Raw genomic sequence first — 20742 nt, 5'->3', positions numbered from 1 at the left:
GTGAAGGCCGCTATAATGGCACGCGATGACACTTCCTGTTCGCCTGCCTTTCGTTTTCTTGGCCTACGTAGAGCCCATCATAAAGAGTTTGTCGTCACCTCTGCCGAGCTAGTATACGAGCGGATACTAGGTCAACACTCATATCTGCTTGCTCCGGGGCGCCGTGACAAGATTAAAATCATCCCCGCCATTCCTTCTTTTTTCGACGATGGCTAACACCCCCAAGGACCTGGACGTCTCTTCTTGGTTTTCGTGAATGTTTCTCGAAAGACCTTGCAACCACCATATTAGGGCCCATGTGATGTATTGAACAGACGGGAGCACTTCTTTAGGCTTGACGTCGACGGCACAGTTCGTGTCCAGGTTAAAGCCTTCTGTCCCCAAGGCTGAGATCTCAGGAAAGATAAATGCACGGCGCGTGAAATTCAAATTTAATGAATTTACAAAGCAAAGTATCAATGAATTAATCAAATAATAAATATTTATCCTATAGCATCTTGGAATTTGGTTTATGGTGGCAAATCAGCATCCTTGCTTATTAAGACTTCCAAATAGCCCTTAGATTTCATTGCTTTATCTCACTTTCCTATTAGTAAATGGACCCCTAATGAGTCCTCCAAATTCAAATAACTGTGTAAATAACTATCATCATTTGCAAGCGCTTCAAGTACATCTTTTGATGACTTCTTAACAACCTGCCATTTAACGAAAGCTCGTCAGATAAATAGATTACAAAATAGCCCAAATATAGAATTCCTAAGTCCTGCCTTAAATACGTACTTACGTGTAGACGAGGATTAACTAATTGATGTCTTAATGTCCATCACAAGCTCTTCCAGTCCGAATGAAAGTCAGGAAAACATAGTGGATTCCCTTGACCGTATATACATTTGTATCTTTTAACGCCCACAGGGTGCCACAAGCTTAAGATTGTGATTAGTTGCTGGAGGAGCAAACGAATATATGCATTTATTTCCCAAACCGAAGGAAGGACGAGAAATAATCGTAGATCCAGAAACGCTGGATCTGTGGTTTTATACGAGTGTAACCACTAAAAGCGTTATAATTCATGGAAGAATATTTCAATACAGAATAGTGACTTGAATCTTAACGAAATTCTGTTGTTGCTTTCATCATAAAAGACTTTTTTGGTGGCTAGGTCGATGTTAATGCTTTTCGCGTGTTTCGTTGACAAGGACTACTTGCAAAAATCATAATTATCTTTCCTACGTATATCACAACTGATTTCTACTTAACTTTTTGCTTAAAGCTATAAACCCTTTCCTGTCTTCTAAGGAACCAAAAGACACCCTACCATCATTTCAGCTGTCTGCTATATATAGCACGCTCTACTTCTGTTCTGAAAACGTATCCTCGTATCCGAAAATAGAAGAAACTTTCTAGAATCTTTCTCTCTTCCGTGTCCCGATGAACGATTTGGCAAGTTTACTTGATCAATTTTGCCACTTGATTAACGACCACACTTGAATAGCGTAGTCAAACTACCACCCAGTCTGAAGTTTGGTGGAAAATCGCACTAATAATTTATGACAACGTGTGTGCTGAGTTGATAGGAATCTATCTATGGTATATATCGCTTTGCTCCATACTCGATCCTATAGAATTCAGGATAGGAAAGCTTCGACGAAACTCTACCCACAAAGCCAGATGGATATATATGTATAGTACGCACTCCTGCTAGCAGTTTACTATGTACGTTGACCTACTCGTAAACTTTGTCTCATAGTATCTTGATGTTGTGTTTTTGTGTATCTCTTCCAGTCTGGTGGTATTCAATGCGTTAATTGAGATAAACGTTATCCTGTTTCCTTCACATATGACTGTGCCGCTTAATATTATGATTCAAGACAAATGGAATGAGCAATTATTTGAGTAGAGTGACAACTAATTAATTAGCAGAACGTGCTGGACATTAGAAATAGATTAGTTGTGCAGGAACGGTTTGTGCTCTAACAAGTTCACCAATCCTTTCTGAAAATGAAGTAGAATTTCGGGCTTAGAACAATAAATGAATATTTTGGCAATTAGCATTAATACTACGTCCGTCCTACATTTTAAGGTTACAGAACTAACCGAGTCCTGACCTCCCCGAATGTCTACAATAACTACCTCGGAGAGTTACTAAACTGTCAACCCTAGTCATCATCATCATCATCAACGGTGCAACAACCGCTATCCGGTCTAGGCCTGCCTTAAAAAGGAACTCCAGACATCCCACCAAGAGTTCGTAATTTTTCTTGCTAAGAACCCAAGTTTCCAAGGAATACATGAGGACTGGCAAGATCATAGTCTTGTACAATAAGAGCTTTCATCCTATGGTGAGACGTTTCGAGCGGAATAGTTTTTGTAAGCTGAAATAGGCTCTGTTGACTGACAACAACCGTGCGCGGATTTCATCATCGATAGGAGAAATTATCAACGGTCTCAAAGTTGTATTCTCCTATCCTTATTCTTCCTGTGACCAGTGCGGTTTGATGTTGTTTGTTGGTTGGTCTTCGGTACTGACGTTGCTACCATATATTTTGTCTTACCTTCACTGATGTGCAGCCCAAGATCTCGCGCCGCCTACTCGATTTGGATGAAGGCAATTTGTACGTCTCGGGTGGTTCTTCCCATGTTGTCGATATCATCAGCATAGGCCAGTAGTTGGGTGGACTTGAAGAGGATCGTACCTCTTGTATTTACCTCAGCATCACAGATCACTTTCTCGCGAGCCAGGTTAAAGAGGACGCATGATAGGGCATCCTCTTGTCGTAGACCGTTGCTGATGTCGAATGGTCTTGAGAGTGATCCTTCTGCTTTTATCTGGCCTCGCACATTGGTCAGGGTCAGCCTAGTCAGTCTTACCAATTTCCGAATTCTCTCATGGCCGTGTACAGTTTTACCCTGGCTATGCTACCATAGGCGGCTTTAAAGTCGATGAATAGATGGTCCAACTGATGTCCATATTCTATCAGTTTTTCCATCTGATCTGTTGCTGATTTGCCTGGAGTGAAGCCTCTTTGGTATGGGCCAATGATGTTCTGGGTGTATGGGGCTATCCGGCCTAGCAAGATAGTGGAGAATATCTTATAGATGGTACTCAGCAACGTGATACCTCTATAATTGCTGTACTGTGTGATATTTCCCTTTTTATGTATGAGACAGATAATACCTCGTTGCCAATCGTCAGGCAGTGATTCGCTCTCCTATACCTTGAGCACAAGTTGATGAACCACTTGGTGTAACTGGTCGCCTCCATATTTAACCAATTCGGCTGTAATTCCATCGATTCCTGGCGACTACTCAACCCATCGCTCCAATATGCCCATTCTGTCGGAAATCAGATTTCCCTCTTTGTCTCGGCAGGATGAGCATCGAGGTGTATAAGGGTTCATCCTACTGACTTGTACTTTTCTAGTTCACAGACTTGTTGGTTCTCTCAGGCTTCCTTTTTCCGTCTGTGAAGTAGCTTCTCCGCTCGCCGCAGTTCGTGATAAGTCTCTGCGCGTGCCCGCGATCTTTGAAAATGCAGCATTACTCGGTATGCAGCATTCTTCCGTTCCGTTGCTAGCTTACATTCATCGTCAAACCAGCCGTTCCGACTCCTTTTGCGGCTGGGGCCAAGTATGTTTGTGGCTGTATCCATGATAACGTTCTTCAGGTGATTGTGAAGATCATTTGTTGATGCTTCTTCTCCAGGTCCTCTGTTGACTGCGGCATCCATTTCCCTCTTATAGGTGTTGCGGAGGGCTGGGTTGTGGATGGCTTCTGTGTTAGCTCTCACCTGATTGTCAGAGAGGATTCTTGGTGGTATTGTTATTCGAGCTCGGAGCACTATGCCAACGAGATAGTGATCCGAGTCTATATTAGCCCCCTATATGTTCTGACATTCATCAAAGCTGAGAGGTGGTGGCGTTCGATCAACACGTGGTCAATTTGGTTGAAAGCGGTCCCATCTGGAGAGGCCCACGTATGTTTGTGGACCACTTTCCGCGCAAACCAAGTACTTCCAACAACCATTTCGTGTGACCCTGCTAATTGAAAAATCCGCAGTCCATTATCATTTGTATTTTCGTGTAAGCTATGGGAGCCAATGTATCGCCTCAATACGGGGTCCTTCCCTACTTGGCTGGTAAAATCCCCAAATATGATTTTGATATCATATCTGGGACAGGCTTCGAGGGTTCGTTCTGCTGCCTCGTAGAAAGTATCCTTCTCCAACTCTGCAGTCTCCTCTGTAGGGGCGTGAACGTTAATAAGGCTTATATTTCTATACCTGCCTCGTAAGCGCAGAATGCATAGCCGTTCGCTTATGTTTTCAAAGCCGATAACAGCAGGTTTCTTTTTTTTGGTTGACTAAGAAACCTACTCCGAACACTTGGTTTACTGGATGGTCACTATAATATATGATTCTCCAGGAAACCGGTCCCTGTCCAACGCATCTCCTGCGACGCTGTTACATAAGGTGTATATTGGGACAGGGTATCGGCTAGCTGCTTATCAGCTTCATCTCTGTACAGGGAGCACACGTTCCATGAGAAAATGGGCAAATCGTTATTCCGTTGTCGTTGCCGGGTTCGTCGTTGTATAATCCGTCCAGTCCGAGGCTCCTGTTGTGGCTTGATAACAAGTTCTTTTCCATGTAGGGTTGTCAGCCCTACCCAACCCCCAACCTGGAGGACCAGTTGGTACAATTTGTCCCGTTTTCAGGCGCGGTGACTCGCCTTCATCCTTCTCCGTCTGCAGCTTTTCGTTAAGAAAGAGCTCCCAGCGGTCACCACGTGGAGGTGGAGATAGGGTTTGGTAGTAGAGCTGTTGGTTCAGCAGGCATTTCCCAGGTTTTATGCTCCATCGTGGGTACCAATCCACGTTTCGCCCTGGGACTTATACTACCCTTTGAAACACAGAGTGACAACTAATTACTTAGCAGAACGTGCTGGACATTAGAAATAGATTAGTTGTGCAGGAACGGTTTGTGCTCTAATAAATTCAGCAATCCTTTCTGAAAATGAAGTAGAATTTCGGGCTTAGAACGATAAATGAATATTTTGGTAATTAGCATTAATACTACGTCCTTCCTACATTTTAAGATTACAGAACTAACCGAGTCTTGACCTCGGAAAGTTACTAAATTGTCAACCCTAGTAGCAAATGTTAATTCATCTTCGGATATTACCACCAGAGTTGCTATAAACTTTTTGAATGAAAAGCGTTGAATATCCGATGTCAGTCCACGTCATTCCAAAGCCTACCCTTTTTTATAACGTAACCGGAGGAAAAATATAGAATCTAATCAACCATTGGGCTCAGATCATGCTCCAACCATCGACTGGCCTATAATATGGCCAGTATTCCGCTTCGACCACACGGGCGTATCCCAGAAGACCGTACAATTCGGCTGCACTGTGCATGTTCAAAAATATTCCTGCTCCGACACCGCAAACAATCTTTAATCTGTCCGTAAAAGATACTGTGTCGTAACCTCAAAACATATCGCCAGTCTTCCGCTCTGCCGTTGTTGGAAATCCCAACGCAAAATTCCTCTTCATGTTCGGTTGACGTATGCCGCTATGAGTGCATCCGTGGAACTTCATCTAGGATGTTACTATGGCCGTAAAACCTCGCTCTCTCTCAGACTCAAAGAGTCTGACAGAACTGCATGATACAGGGCATTTAATATAAAAGTCCAGGGGTAGGAACCGTAGGAGTAGAATAAAGGTATCTTATTTACCCACGAAGCTCTTCTTGAAAACATGGAAACCTATACAAGTTTTCTTAACTGATCAGTTCTATACCCAGTCTCCGTTTTAACTTAGCATCCAGGATCACACCCAAATACTTTATATTGAAGGAAAATGGCAATCTTTGTCCATTTAGTCAAGGAAATTTGTAATATATTGGAATGCCCTTGCCTCACTGGCAGGGTAGGTAGGTAGGTATCAATGGCCACTTCAAGGTACACAATTAGCGCTCTGGTGTGCCGTTTTCATGCCAAACTCTTAGAACTATGACTGATCGTCAGAGTCAGCCCATAACATTCATAGAGGTCAGCTCTTCCATTCTGCAAGTAGAGACTTACTTGCTATCCTCAAAGAATGGTTTACCCATTGCTCGTAACCTGGCTCTACCTGAGCCAACGAGACGCAAACTGTGCCCACCGATGGACGCGTGACCAGTCCGTCAGTTCGCTCATTCCTCTCTATGTTCCTATGACCGGGAAGACATAGGAGGATGAGTTTGGAGAATGCCATCACTGAGTCTTAGCGGTAAATAGCATTCTATCTTAGTTGGATTTATGACGACACCACATATTGCAGCCCACAGACACATGCTTCTGAATGCACTCTTCATAATCCCACTTATAGTGCAGGGAAATATCTCTAGCACAAACCTCACCAAACCGAAGGTATACGCCACCACCTCCATCCCGTTCTTATTCAATTTCCGTCAAATTTCATCCATTACTATTAATCAGATCCACCACAGCTCTGGTCAAATAGCCACCTCCTAGGTCAGATTGGATGATCCTGGATTTTATCATGGATACTATTCATTGGGTAGGACATCCTTCCAATTCTATTCTGAATAGAGCTTTCTTGGTGGGTTGGTACTCATTGTTACATGTTGCTTTTAAGCGCGGTAAATACCTAATAAAGAGCGTTTTCTATGGATTTAGTGTGCTAAGGTTTGAAATAGGTGACCCCCCCCCCCCTCCCATGACTGTTCCTAAGTTCAAATGCAGGGCCCTCTTCCAGGAGTGTGGTACATGTCTGATTGAAATACATATCCGATAAATCCCTACGAGCCACAACACAATCTTTTTTTTTTGCCATCCGGGCCAGGAAGCCTATATTTAGATAAGTTTTTTATAGCATATCTGTTTTGATCCTCGATGATAACCAATTCTTTATTCTCGAAAGATTGAGAGTACATAACCTCCAAACTAGGCTCTACCTTCCAGCCTTTTTCAGGGAAGTACGATTAAACTAGAAGTTTCAAGGTCTCAACGGAAGGATTCGTCCAGACACTATGTTCTTCGTCTAGAATCTCACTGAGTCTCGCAGAATCACTGATAACTTTGTAGATCTGAAAATACTCCACTGAGGACTGCTTGCTAGCAATCCCTGGGCATATATCTCTCCAGGTAGCCTTTGTGTAGCTGACAGTATTGATGTGTGTTGCAGATATTGAAGGTGAAGTCAGATAAAAGTTTAGCAGGTTTGTGTTTCACCACGGCCCCAATATCTTTTTGCTGTATTTAACCAGAAACGCGACTCTAAAAGCGATTTCAAGTAGAGGGAGTATGGTTATGATCACTTCGCTAGACTTTCTCTAGTCAATCCTCCTGAGGTCTCTGGCAAGGTTGCAAGATTCAAACTGAGAAGTGTCCAACTGTGATAAAAGAAGGATCTCTGATTAGATACTTTTCAATTCTCCACCGATATGAAAGACTCCTCCCAACCATCTCACTCCTGCGGAATTTGAGGTTGGTGTACTACCCCTCTTATACACCGAGAGGGTTATGTTAATAATAATGTCGAAAAAAGACCCAAGGCGATCGCCTCGCATTGGCATCAGAGCCTATCAATGGATTGGCTTTCCTCGATGCGATTTTAGACGTTAGATTTTGTGCTTCTTCTAGTGGAGTGGATGGGTCGCGAGCCAGTAAGCCGAGCAGACACACACATTCCCCGTTCCTACCTACTCCAATTTTACGATGGTTAGGTCGCCATAATTCAAGTCCGAATAGAGAATGCAGGCTCTCCCTAGCGAGAGTGCATGCTCTAGTCCCAGTCAGTGCGTCTTTTGCTCTGCGATCAATTATAATATTTGCTTCCTTGGATAATTAGACCTTCTCCGATCTAAGGCTCTTGTATCAATTCGATGTCTATATCTTTCTCCCGGAGGATGATCGACATGGTAGATGAGGTGCACTTCGTGTGCTGCATATTTATCTGTGTTATCTTTAGCAGACCATACTTGAGTAGGGGAACCGCCGGTCTCCGTCAGACCTAAGTCATCGTCCGGTTTCGAGCAGCATGATACTTTGACCTTTGCGTTTCTAACTCCGAATTGTATTCTGTAGTCCGCCTTTTCTAAAGCCTCCAAACACTACGGGAAATACGTTAATAGGAAGCATGGATTTGGATGAGCTTGTCCATATCCATGCAGAACTTCGGCAACCAGATGGGAGCAATAAATCTCTCTCTCTCTATCGTATGAGCTGCTCTTGAGCTTCACACCCTACCAAACGTTGCTGATCTTTGCGGCGCACCAACCCTGAAAAAAACCTGGGGAGCTGATCCTCACATGTTATTATGTGATATCTACGGACCACCCGAAAAAAATCAAAGGGGAAAATGCACTCCTCCTGTTCCTCCTTGTCATTCAAAAGATGCTCGACCTCATCCTGCGGTCCGGTTGCATTTCAATATAGTAGAAAAAGATATAGATTGTTGACATTACGTGAGACAGAAAATTAGAAGAAATTCGCCAAGAAAACCCAAACTAAACTTCTTCGACGAGCTTACATGGCACGTAAACAGCCAAATGCTAAATAGATTTCTTAGAGGACGAACCTTTACAATGACATTGAATACACAAGTACTGCATTCTGTCATTTAAACAGAGCTAGCCTAGACCGATGAAGCATGTAGTTACAGTGATTGAGATTGTCAATAATACAATTTTGGATTTCATGATAAAGAATGGATCCGCCTTAAATCTAGAAAAGCGAATTCTAGGAAAATGCATCAAGACCAACGTCATTTGAAAGGATAATGGAACGTCTATGGAACGGTTGGCTGCTAAAAACGTTTCCTACTCTACCTGGATGACCTTATATAGTAGTTATGGAAAAGACTTCGATAATCGTCTGAAGAACTTATCGTCAGTGTTTCAACAAATTCAGGATGACCAACTCAAACTAAGCGCAAAGGAAGCGTTAATAGTTGCAAGAAGAAATGAGACACCTTTGCCGTAAAATCATGGCCGAAGGCATATGTGCTGATGAGAGGAAATTGTGGAGTTATTTTTGCAAGAGAAGAGATGACTTTACAATGCACCGATTTTGGCCTACTTAGTTCCGGGATTTTTTATTGATGACCATGGAAAGTGATAGGGCATTTCAGCAAAATCCAGAAAAAGGAACTTTTGTGTCATCTAACGGAACTGTAGTCAGTAGTTAAACAGGTCTGGAACCGGAAGCTGGACGCTTCAGGTATGAAAGGTTTTGTCTGTCTGTAGAACTAGAGATTTCTAGTCGATTTCCCGAAAACATAGTAGTATAGTATATTGTACTATTATTAACCTAATTTGGATAGATATCGATATGGAAAGTATTTTGAGGCCTGGTCCATATACAGAGACAACTTCATGATTTTTCTCAGATTTTTCTGTTGGACAGTTTCTAAGAATGGGCCTTTTAAAAAAATCATCATTTTGGACACTCCACACTCCCCGCTTTTCCAACAAATGTCAAAACTAAGACTGGATTTGAAATGTACTAATTGAGACCCTTCATTTTATACCTAACATAACTATATTCGGTCAAAAAAATTTGACACCTCCTTTTGCATGTATGAGGATCTTTCCTTAAACTCAACGTAGAAAGATGTAACTTATTGCATGTGTGGGCAGTTCCCACCTTCGCGCCAAATTTCGTGCCAATCGGTGTAGCCGTTTCTGAGGAAAGTGCGTGTAATATGCGAACATTGCATTTGTAAAACAAAGCCTAAAAACACAAAAAAGAACTAAATATTCCTAGAATGCCGAAAAAGATTTTACATTTTTCTTATACGTACCTTCCTCAGTGAGTTGAAGTTTCACTAAATTCACTGAGAAAGTGGGCAATTGGTCCTCGAGACCAATAAACCAAGCCATAGCGCGTGATGGCGCAATCAAAGAGTGGAAATCGTATACATATCGAGGAAGGTTCTAACTTGTGGGTGAGTCAAATGAGTGAAAATGGGCTCGGCAGTCAACCCGAGGTAAATTCTTCTTTCGAAAGGGGATCCGGTGAATTTACATTGAGTTTACCAATTCCAAAGCAATCATAGTTGCGGGAAGGGGAGCAGCTCGCGGAGCAATATTCAAGGATACTTCGAACGGGGTCAACGTTAAAATAGAAACGAAATATGAAACCAAACATTTTGGAAACACAGCAGTATCTGCCCAAGCATAACTTATAATCATTATAGTGAGATCTTTGGTGGAACTGAAGGATGATAAAGGATGATTGCCAAGAAAGTAGGAAAACCGAGCGGAAGGCGACCTAAAAAGTAGCATGTTGAGTGGCATTTGCCGCTATTTAGTGCTAACTCGTTAGCAGAATACCAGTGAACCAGAATGTATAAGTTCGACCGTAGAGGCACATAAAATAATCTATCAAAGAAGCTACAAAGGAAAAGAGATTAATACCATTAACGTAAAGTAAGCAAAGAGAGAAGAAATGTCCATGAAGCATAAGATGCCTTATTTTCGAAAATTTTAACTTTCAAAATTATATTTTCTGCAGAGTCACTAGTTTAGGTCCGCTTATGGCCTTGTTTACATTTTCACTCAAATTCATTCTTTCAGATTTAATAGTTGTGGTTGCTTCCATGGTTGTTTTATCCGTTGGATCCAATGGACAAGTGTTCGCTACGAGTGCAATACGTGGTATTCGATTTTTACAAATTTTACGTATGCTTCATGTGGATCGACAAGGTGGTACGTGGCGTTTGCTAGGCTCCGTTGTTTTTATTCACAGGCAGGTAAGTCACAAAGCAACCCTAAACTCTACCCAAACTCTAACCGACATCCTTCTTGGTCTTCCGCAGGAATTAATAACAACATTGTACATTGGTTTCTTAGGACTGATATTCAGTTCTTATTTCGTATATTTGGCGGAAAAGGATGTCGTTGGACCAGACGGGACCACCGATTTCGGAAGCTACGCGGATGCGTTATGGTGGGGTGTGATAACAGTGACAACAATAGGCTACGGCGATACAGTGCCTCAAACGTGGATGGGGAAAATCGTTGCCTCATGTTTTAGTGTTTTCGCAATCTCGTTCTTCGCATTACCTGCAGTAAGTTGATGTGATCTATAGTATTATTACGAACGTTTCCATTAATTCAAAATAGTTGAGAATATATATTGGGCCTGCTACCCTTGGGTGGTTCTAAATTTTACTCTGGTAATAACAGTTAACATAACATCGTTGCTTTTGCTGATAATTTTTCGGAGCATATTTAAGGTGTTTGTTAAAATGAATTAAATCTTTACCGAAACGCCTGTCACAGATAGGTACTGCTGAAACATATACTGTATCAGTTATTCCCCACTTTCTCTACAACGTCATCGTTCTGGGATTGGTTGCATTTAACCAATGGGTTCAATTTGAATTTCCTTCTTGACCCCGTGTCTTTTATAAATTTGTATTTGATTGTATTGTTTTGTGTTACATGAATATGGAGACCCTGAAATCGTAGGATTTCATCAAATTTGCAAATTTTTTTTTATTAAAGATAGTCATGTGGGGTATCAAATTAAAGGTCTCGGTTAGTACTTTTCGAAGCCGGTCTTAGTTTTGACATTTATTCGAAAGGTGGGGAGTGCAGGGGGTTGAAAATGATCATTTTTTTAACGAACCCATTTTCAGAAACTATAATAATAATAATAATCGTTGGCGCAACAATCCATATTGGATCAGGGCCTTGAAGTGTGTTAGAGCACTTCATTCAAGACCGAAACGGTACACCACAGTACACTGTGGGAGGCAATGTGGTCAGCATTGCGCTCGCCCGAGATTATTACCCTGATTTGACTCAGGTACTCATTCACAGCTGAGTCGACTGGTGTCCGACATCCAGTCACGATAACAAATTCCTCTGCCCCCAGCGAGATTTGAACCGCGACCTTCCGCTACGGCAGCCCAGCGCTCTAACCACTTGAGCCATCCGGACACAGAAACTACCCAACCAAAAAATCAGAAAAAAATCACAGGGCTGCCACTATATGGTGCCTAGGCTCCGAAATACCCATCATACCGATACCTGTTCAAATAAAGTTAATAATAGTTCGTTACTATAATTTTTAGTAATTGACAGGGAAACCCCCTTCAAGTTCACCCTAGAATCACATATGTAAGCAGTAATGTAGGCTATAGCATTGAGCACTATTACTAACAACGTTAAACTAAGTCAAAACTGTCGTTTCTCTGCAAATTCAAGACTATGAATGTCAATATCACTTGAAAATGGAAATTTTCACATAATATATGCATATTTTACGTGGTATATGCTAATGGGACAAATGCACACTCAAATCTCTTTATAAAAGAAATACACAAAACCTTTCATACCTGAAGCGTCTAGCTTCCGGTTTTCCGACTTGTTTAGAGTTGCCCTATCATTGAAAGTTTGTAGTCGCATCGAACAAATTTATTCTTTTACACATGAAGTTAATTTTGGTTAACGAATCCACTTCATAGCTGGTCGGATCAATCAGAAAGAAACTCTATCCCACTTTTCTGAACCATCGACCCCTCTTTTTGTGTTAGCACCCAAAGGGGCAACTTATCAGATGCTGCCTCACCTTAGAAGCAGTGTGACCGAAGTGATTCCTCGATGTTATTCGTTCCCCAATATTAATATCATGGGTACGAACTATATCTAAACGAAAAACCAGATAATAGTTTTGGTCTAGACCGACCGAAGTTGAATTAATTTTGTTTAGGAATTGACGAGTCCTGAGTTTACCATCCATGTGACGACGGACCAGACTAATTGGAGAGAAACTTCGTACCACTTCTTTAGTCCATGAGCTTTTCTTTTTGGGTTACCATCCATTGCTCAAAAGACTCAGACGGCAATACCATGTGCAGTTGTAGTGTTTTGCAAGCCGGCTATCCCCCCTCACCCGATGGCCCCGTAGTTGAAGCCGGTGGCAATAATTGTTAACACTATGGTCCCCAACATCCATTAATCTGTAATATCATTACACCAGCAGAACAGTAGCAACTGCAGATATGGTTCGGTTGATTTTTATTTCACCGACGTTCGGAATCACCATGGTTTCTTAAAACGTCGGTTTCTCCATATCTAAACCCTATTTCCGCACAAAGTACCTCTCATCGAATTACCGTTGAATCGAGTGCCCTGCAAAAGGAATTTCGAACCACCAACTGAGGTTGGTAACTTCAGTCACTTGTTCCCACCCGTACACTTCCCTGACCTGTAACACATCAGTCAGCAACACCTTCTTGATATTTGCTCAACTTTTATCGCGGCTCTACGGGGCAGTCGTTTTCAAGATATTTCTCTTTCCCGTACTTCCTGCACCTGTTCGACTTGTCTTAATCACTAGTTCCTGCTGCTGTAAAGTGACTGAATTTGAGGCATGTCTTTGCCTGCCAAGCCTATTTGTTTCTTGTTCTGTGGCACTACAGTCTGATGCCAGGAACTTTCCCAAAGTCTTCGTCTCCACTCTTCTCGATAGACCCCGTCCTTCAATTTTGGACCGAACAGCGTTTAACTTGCGTTGTTCAGAAAGTCCTGCTTGTTTCGAGGTTTTTCACCTTACGTTGCCCTTGAGTAAACGCCTAGGAATTTTCCTGTCGTTTACACGCTCTACATAGTCTGCCCCGTATCTTAGTATGGATGGCGGTTTATAGCCAGTCGTATAATAAGTACATCTCACCATTGTATCTCATTCACCATCCGCCGAACACCCTCACTAGACCTAAGATTCTCCTGGAAAATTATGTGTTTCTGCTTGAATCTATGAGTCTGTTTCTCTTCTCGGTAATTCTACGGTGGACCAGCTTTTTTGAATTTTAGCGTTGAAGTCGTTGAGTACTATGTTTACGCCTTTCGGGAACAATTTACAAACATTGAGTTGAGGTGACTACAGTATTTGCGTTTTAGGGAATCGTTCTTGTCTTGTCCACCAATTCTTTCATTAATTGGTCTGAAATCTGTTATGTTCCGTACGATATTCTTGTAGGTGCCAAAAACTACTCCGTATTCTCGCATTCCAGACTTTTGTTCTATTGTTTCTTCGCGAGCCTGTTGTTCGAGTTGTTCTTCAAATGTAATGCAAATGTCTTCGCACGAAGTGAACTCAACCTCGCATTTTAAAATGTTGTCCTGTCTACCTACTTACCTTCTTTATTGTTTCTTTTTGTTTTTAATTCTAATGGAAAATTCCCTAATACGGCCCAAAGATCTTAGCTGTGTTAACTTCTACTTTCAAAATGATGTCCTAACAGTACATATCCCCTTTTTAAGGTTTTATGTAAAAGCAAGCAAATCTTATTAAAACCGGTAGACAGTCCATCCACCTTTTTATTTGTGTTTGAGAAAGTAGAAACACACTGGCCAGAAAACTCCATTCATTCTAGCTTTATCGGTAATAACCCTCTCATCGGTGGTTGGACATTCCGGCTTTAAATTTGTATAGGTATTGGCGATACCTTCTGTGTACCGTTAGAAACTGGGTAAGGTTATAATCGATCTCCACACACCTTCTCTCCTCCCACTCCTTGATGGTACGAATCAACGTGTGTATCCATCAATTCTTTCCTGAGCGGTCCCAATGCTCTTGAAATCTATAATATGTCGCCAAGTAGAGGAGATGGGCTTTACATTGTAGCAGATTTCAACTAAAATCATTCGCGAGATGGCAAATACTGCGTTATTTAAGGCAGTCCTGGAGGCCGAACATACCCTTAAGGATATCGTTCTGTAGACTGCACTCAGTTAATCAACATTAAATGAAATCTAAAGCACACTGCATAGAGCAAGATCGTCCTTATCATCCTGGCTATAAACCGACTATAAATATACGGTGGCCCTCCTTCTTTTGGAATCATGTTTGCCAGAATCATACTTGTCGTGGATGTTTTGTCGTAAGCATACTGCAAATGGTGCGTATAACTAAGCTTAGCATCTACAATCACTCCCGAGTATTTAAACGCCAGGTTTGAATTGATGCTGTGATTCCAAATTTGAATACGAGTGTAATTTCTCTTACGACGCTTCAATCAGAACCGCTCAATCTCTTTCCTCCATCAGTTCAGAGCTCAGTAATCAAGTTTCAACAGTATTGACTCCTTCGTACGAGTATAACACAACATCTTCTATATCCTTCGCGGCTACAATCAGTGCTACCTCGTAGATATAACCCTCCACCAGGGCATCCTCCGGGACCGGAAGATTAAATTCATAATGTTCAAAAGCGGCGAACTTGCCTGTTAAACCCAAAAAGAGGGTTCGTGGACCATAAAGGGAGGGAGCAAGTTGCTCTCCATTTGGTCCAGTCCGGCATCAAGTGAATGCGAACTCTAGCCGTCTTTGTCCTTCTTTTAATTAATGAAATGAATTTTTTTGGATATATCTGGATACAATTAAATGCATTATTTCGTATGAATGTTTCCCATACAAGCGTGTTGCTGATCGGAAATTGATTGTTCGGTGGGTGGACACTTTTATGCGATACTTGCGGTGTGTGTAAAAAAAGCCAGGAATTCTCAAAAACCACCACAACTCCAAAGAACGTCGAGCGATTTGCACGCGTTGCTCTTAGGATTTCCGATCGCACGGTCAAACAAATTCTGCATGAAAACCTAAAATTTCATCCATGCAAACTGGCATGGTAGGAAAACTTAATACGATTTCGATTTACGAAAAAGGTCTTGTGAAGCTTGTGTCGAAAATCTGCCCCATGACGCGCATGTGGTCTTCAGTGATGAGGCATATTTTCATTTGTCAGGATCCTTTAATAAACAAAACATGCGATATTGGAATGACACGAACCCCCGAAAACTTCATGAACAGCCCCATCATGCAGGACGAGTGACTGTTTGGTGTGCAATATCGAGAGCTGGCATTATTAGGCCCTGGTTTTCTGGAGAAAACGACAAGGCGATTACAGTCAATTTCGACTCTTATATCCAGATGATTGAAGAATTTTTCCTTCCCAAACTTGAAGAAATGAATCCGAGGGACATGCGGTTCCGACAAGACGGCGCTAACCTTTTCCTAAACGTTTTATCTCTTTGAGGGGTGATCTTGAATGGCCCTCGCTAGACTTAGCACGCTGTGTTTTTTTTGTAGGGATATCACAAATTCTTGGTATATACTAATCGTACAAAGACCTTTGATATGCTGAAGACCAGTATTCGTATAATAATAGCAGCCTAACATCAACGCGGGCACACTGGACAAAGTGGAACCAAACTGTCTATTTCGACTCTCTCAATGTATTGACGGACACGGAAAACAGAGTCACCTTCAAGATATTATTTTCGAAAAGTAATTAAAAAAAGGTTTAAATGTACCTCTATATAAAGATAGAAATATTAAAATGGCATTTCCAATAATTATTGTTTTATGATCTTTTCCAATAAGGAAGTTCTCGCGCCACACCCCTTATTATATATTTACTTCTGACCAAGACCCAGCTGCCTTAGCTGACTTTCCTCCCCTCCATTAAATGCTGGCCGTGTTCAGCATCTGCTACCTCCGCGCACTGCACTTCAGTACCGATCCAGAGGCTACCTACGTTCTTGTCATTTGATGAATGGCCACATGCGCCGTTTTTATCGGTGGTGACTTCATGAACATGACTTTCCTCTTGAAGGAATTTGGTATGTGTTTAAACTTCATCTTTTCAAAGTATCTTTGCAGCATCAGATTCCTCAGTAATCAGGTTTCCCACTACTGAGGCACTACGATCGTATTATGTCGTCAGCCACTTGATAACCCCAAAAAACTATCGGTACCATGTCTATCGAACCCTGCGTTCCAGTCTTCTTCATCTCCTTCTGGAAACCGATATTTCCAGTTCTAGTAGTCTACTTTTATCTACCGATAAACAATCTGCGCATAAACATGCTCATAAAAATACATCCCCACGAACATATTCTATCCGTGGAATTCCCTCATCCTTACGCAGGTATACGCCTAATGAACGCCAACACAAATTCACTCAGGTCTATTTACTGGTTAGGAACCTAAATCATCTGCACTACTCCCACAAATCTCCAAAAATAGCAATCCTTTCCAGAGCAGAACCATAAAAACGTAATTTTGTGGATATGTACGCATTCCTGTAGATTCGTGGTTTTAAGGTTGTGTTTATGGTATACCCACATATTCCATGTAGTAGAGAAAGAATGTAAAATGGGTTCCTGAGCCCACTTCTCATTAAGGCAACATCAGACTAATAACATTGGAATTCCTTATGGAGGATTGTATGCATAATAACGTATATCCAGCCTAAAGCCTGGTCTCGTACAAAGGACTAACATAGGATTAATTTCATTTTCTGAAGGATCAATTCCATACCAGAACAGTGGTACAATTAAAAACTAAAACGCTCTACACCACATTCAATAGAATCCATCCCCAATCTCGTAGCCTCTCGTTTTTCGATCATGGTTTATTGAATTATCTGAATATTTTCAGGGTATCCTTGGCAGTGGATTTGCCCTAAAAGTGCAACAAAAACAACGCCAAAAGCATTTCAATCGCCAAATACCGGCAGCCGCCATGTTAATTCAATGCCTATGGCGTTGCTACGCCGCCGACAAGAGTTTCCAGAGCGAGGCAACCTGGATGATCCATGTGAAGGACGACAGTCAAAGCTCCGCACAAAACAACAACTACAGCAACATGGTGCTACCTGCGCAATTGGGAAAGGTGAGTTCACACGGAAATTTCAAATTTCTCATTAAACGTCTCGTATTGGAATGTTAAATATTGGTAGAGTTCGGCTTCGTTTATTTTCTTGTGTGTACATAATTTTGCACTTCACATTATACGGTTGTCTGTGTTCTGCATGTCGCGGGAAGAAAGGCTCGTCCTTCCAAATACTCTGAATATTTTCTCGAGTTTTCCGCCCGAGTATCGGGGGTGAACTTCAGCTCTCGTTCGACAAGTTATTCGAGGAGATTGTTTCAAAATTCATGAAATTTATTTGGTATGAAGGCTAAACAGATGCTATCAAATTCCATCCTTTTGACTCCTTTCAAATAGGAAATCGAAGAAATTCAATTGTCGGTGGAAACGAATCGCCGAAAACTGTCAGAAATTCAAAATTTGTTCGTGGAGAGAGGACTCAGTGGAACTTGGCGAACGTTTAAATTTTCAAGACTTTCTGTTTAAATAGCCCCAGGACGAAGTTTCGATGTTGTGCTTTAAATCTGAAATTCAGCCCTTAGACAATGGCGATCAAATTAATAAACTTTAAGAAAACATTTCGAATTCGCTGGGCTATTGATTCCATCTGTTTCTGTTGATTCTCCGAAAAAGGGTGGGGTCATTTGGAGGATGATTCATGAGAATATAATACAATACAATGCCAACGGCATCATCCATAGGGAGCAGGGTCATGTTATCATGAATCGCTCTCTTCTGATTCTCTTTAAAATATTAAATCAATATTAAATATTAAATCCCTAAACAAGTAGAAGTCGTTATTATTTTTCCATTATATTGTAGTTTTACTAAGAAAATACAAATACTTTCAGAAACTATAGTTAAAAGGATATTTATATAGCTTATTTTCATACACATCACATCACAATATTACAATTCAAATTACTCGCCATTTTACCCCCGGGGTTATTGTCTGACCAAACAAATTCTCTCAATATTTGTGAAAATCCTGAACACTTCCGGTTAGAAGAGTTTCCACAATATACATATGTATTTTCATTATATCCTCACCAATGTTTCCTCCCATGTCCGAAGAAGACATTCCCGTCATTCCACATACAGACTTTGTAATAATGTAATACCCAAGCATTATGTTAAAGTAAAACAATTACGAAATGATAAACGTTTCAAAATTTCCCGACACACCTTTCATATTGTGACAACTAAAATGATCCTTTGAAACTGGAAATTGGATAAAGAAGTATCACAGCTCATTCCACTTGACAGAACTCAAGTAAAATTATATATAATAAGGAAACAAAAGCAGGATTTAAAGCGTACCAAAGTAGATCTGCAGTTCCTTCGTTACTTTGTAAAGTGAAACACAAATTAATTTCCTACACTATTTCATTATTATGCATCATATATGTGTATTGAATTCGTTATTCTCTGTATACTTCGTAAATCTCTGATGTTTTCTAATATTGAGTTGGAATTTTCTTCTCATGGATGGAGATGGAAATCTTAAAAAACGCTATTGCGACAGGTGGCACTAGAGAGTGACATTCTCACCCACTCGGACTATCATGAAGTACCACGTCTTCGGAGGTCCCTGGTCTGCACTAGCCCAATCAAATCACACTTCTGAGCCTGATCCCGTTCATGAAGCCTACATTGTATCCCCGCTATTGTTGCACTTGCCGGTCTCCACTTTGTTTCCGACTTCAACATCTCTTTCACAAGATAATGGACTCAGATAAGTAAGTTTAGGGCACCTTCCATCCGAGCCTTCTCGTATAGGGCACATTCGGACAGATGTAGCTTTTTGCAAATCTGCAGTCACGCCAAGCAGATCCGCTCCCCTTTTCTAGTAGTACAGTACGCTTCATTAGGTGAATGAACTAAAGGCATCATTCCCGCGATAACAAACATTGTCGCACCTTATACTATCCTACATGTGTTACACACCCTTAGCCCAATTAGCCGATATGCCGAACCCACCTTTCTCCTATTCACCGTGTTGTTCAGTAGATTTCATCACTCCTGCAACGGCTGCCAACGACTATATTTTGGCCTCCAACTATTAAGTACAATGTCTGTTAGAGGTGAACTAACCTTTGTTACCTTTTCTCGCGCCTAGTCCAAATGCCTCTTAAAGTTCAACCTGGCATCGATCATTACCTCTAAACATCTAATCGATTGCGAAACGACCCCCTGGTTACCAACCTGGATTTTGGCAATATTGTTTTCCATACGATAACAAAAGGCCTCCATCTTTTCGTCCGCTAGGACCAGTTTAACTATTCGTAACTATGCTTTAATGGCATGACTGCTTTCACTTTCATAAAATTCCACGTCCGCGCGGTGCTTCGCAACTACCACCACCGTCAGGTTGTCTGCAAAACTAATCAACACTGCCTCCTATGGCACGCGAAGGCTTGCTGTCACAACATATTTTTTTCACTCGGCGTCATCCCATCTCATACCAAAGAAGTCTCTCCGATCAACACCCACTCAGCACACAACAAACTCTGCATTAGAATAGACCCACCTAATTAAAGTTTCATCAATACTATACTCTCTGGCGACACAGAGCTTTTGGAAAGGCGTACATTCAAACGCCCTTTAAATGTCCACGAGCACTCCCATCGCATACTCACATTTCAAAGTTGCGTCCTCAATTTTTGAAACTAAATGAGGAGCTTGATAAGCATGTCGGTTTTCATTTAGGGAGTGCGACCTTAGGGCCTTCCCGCGAATATGATGATCCACCAGTCTCTCCAAACATTTCAACGAAAATGATATTAAGCTGATTTGTCTGAAATTCTTTGGATTTAAGTAGTGATCTTTCCCAGCCTTAAGTATGGAGACCACGCTAACCTTCTGCGAAGAGAAAGGAACGTAGCCCAGAGTAAGACACTCTCGAAAAATATTTGTTAGGTGTTGCTCTCCTTTAACTTTGCTGGATAGATGCCATCCATGCCAGGTGCTTTGAAGTGTTCAAAGGGTAGTATAGCAGCTCTCGTCTTTTCAGTGGTAACAACCGCTCTCGCAGTGTCCCAATTTCCCTTGCAACACCTTCGTGTTGAAAGG

General features: G+C 41.5%; 1 protein-coding gene across 3 annotated transcripts in view; it reads left to right on the top strand.

Moving 5' to 3' along the window:
- LOC119648386 (potassium voltage-gated channel subfamily KQT member 1-like) overlaps window positions 1-20742 on the top strand; it is a 592778-nt gene that overhangs the window by 522463 nt on the left and 49573 nt on the right. For all 3 annotated transcript variants that reach the window (XM_038050125.1, XM_038050124.1, XM_038050123.1), the window contains 3 exons: window positions 10582-10757; window positions 10824-11075; window positions 17458-17691. In XM_038050125.1, the coding sequence (XP_037906053.1) occupies window positions 10582-10757; window positions 10824-11075; window positions 17458-17691 (662 nt within the window). The remainder of the gene's footprint in view (window positions 1-10581; window positions 10758-10823; window positions 11076-17457; window positions 17692-20742) is intronic.

The sequence above is a fragment of the Hermetia illucens genome, chromosome 2 (genome assembly GCF_905115235.1).
Source record: "Hermetia illucens chromosome 2, iHerIll2.2.curated.20191125, whole genome shotgun sequence".
In the NCBI taxonomy this organism is placed as follows: domain Eukaryota; kingdom Metazoa; phylum Arthropoda; class Insecta; order Diptera; family Stratiomyidae; genus Hermetia; species Hermetia illucens.
The sequence above is the reverse complement of the archived record's forward strand: the minus strand, read 5'-3'. Positions and strand labels throughout refer to the sequence as shown.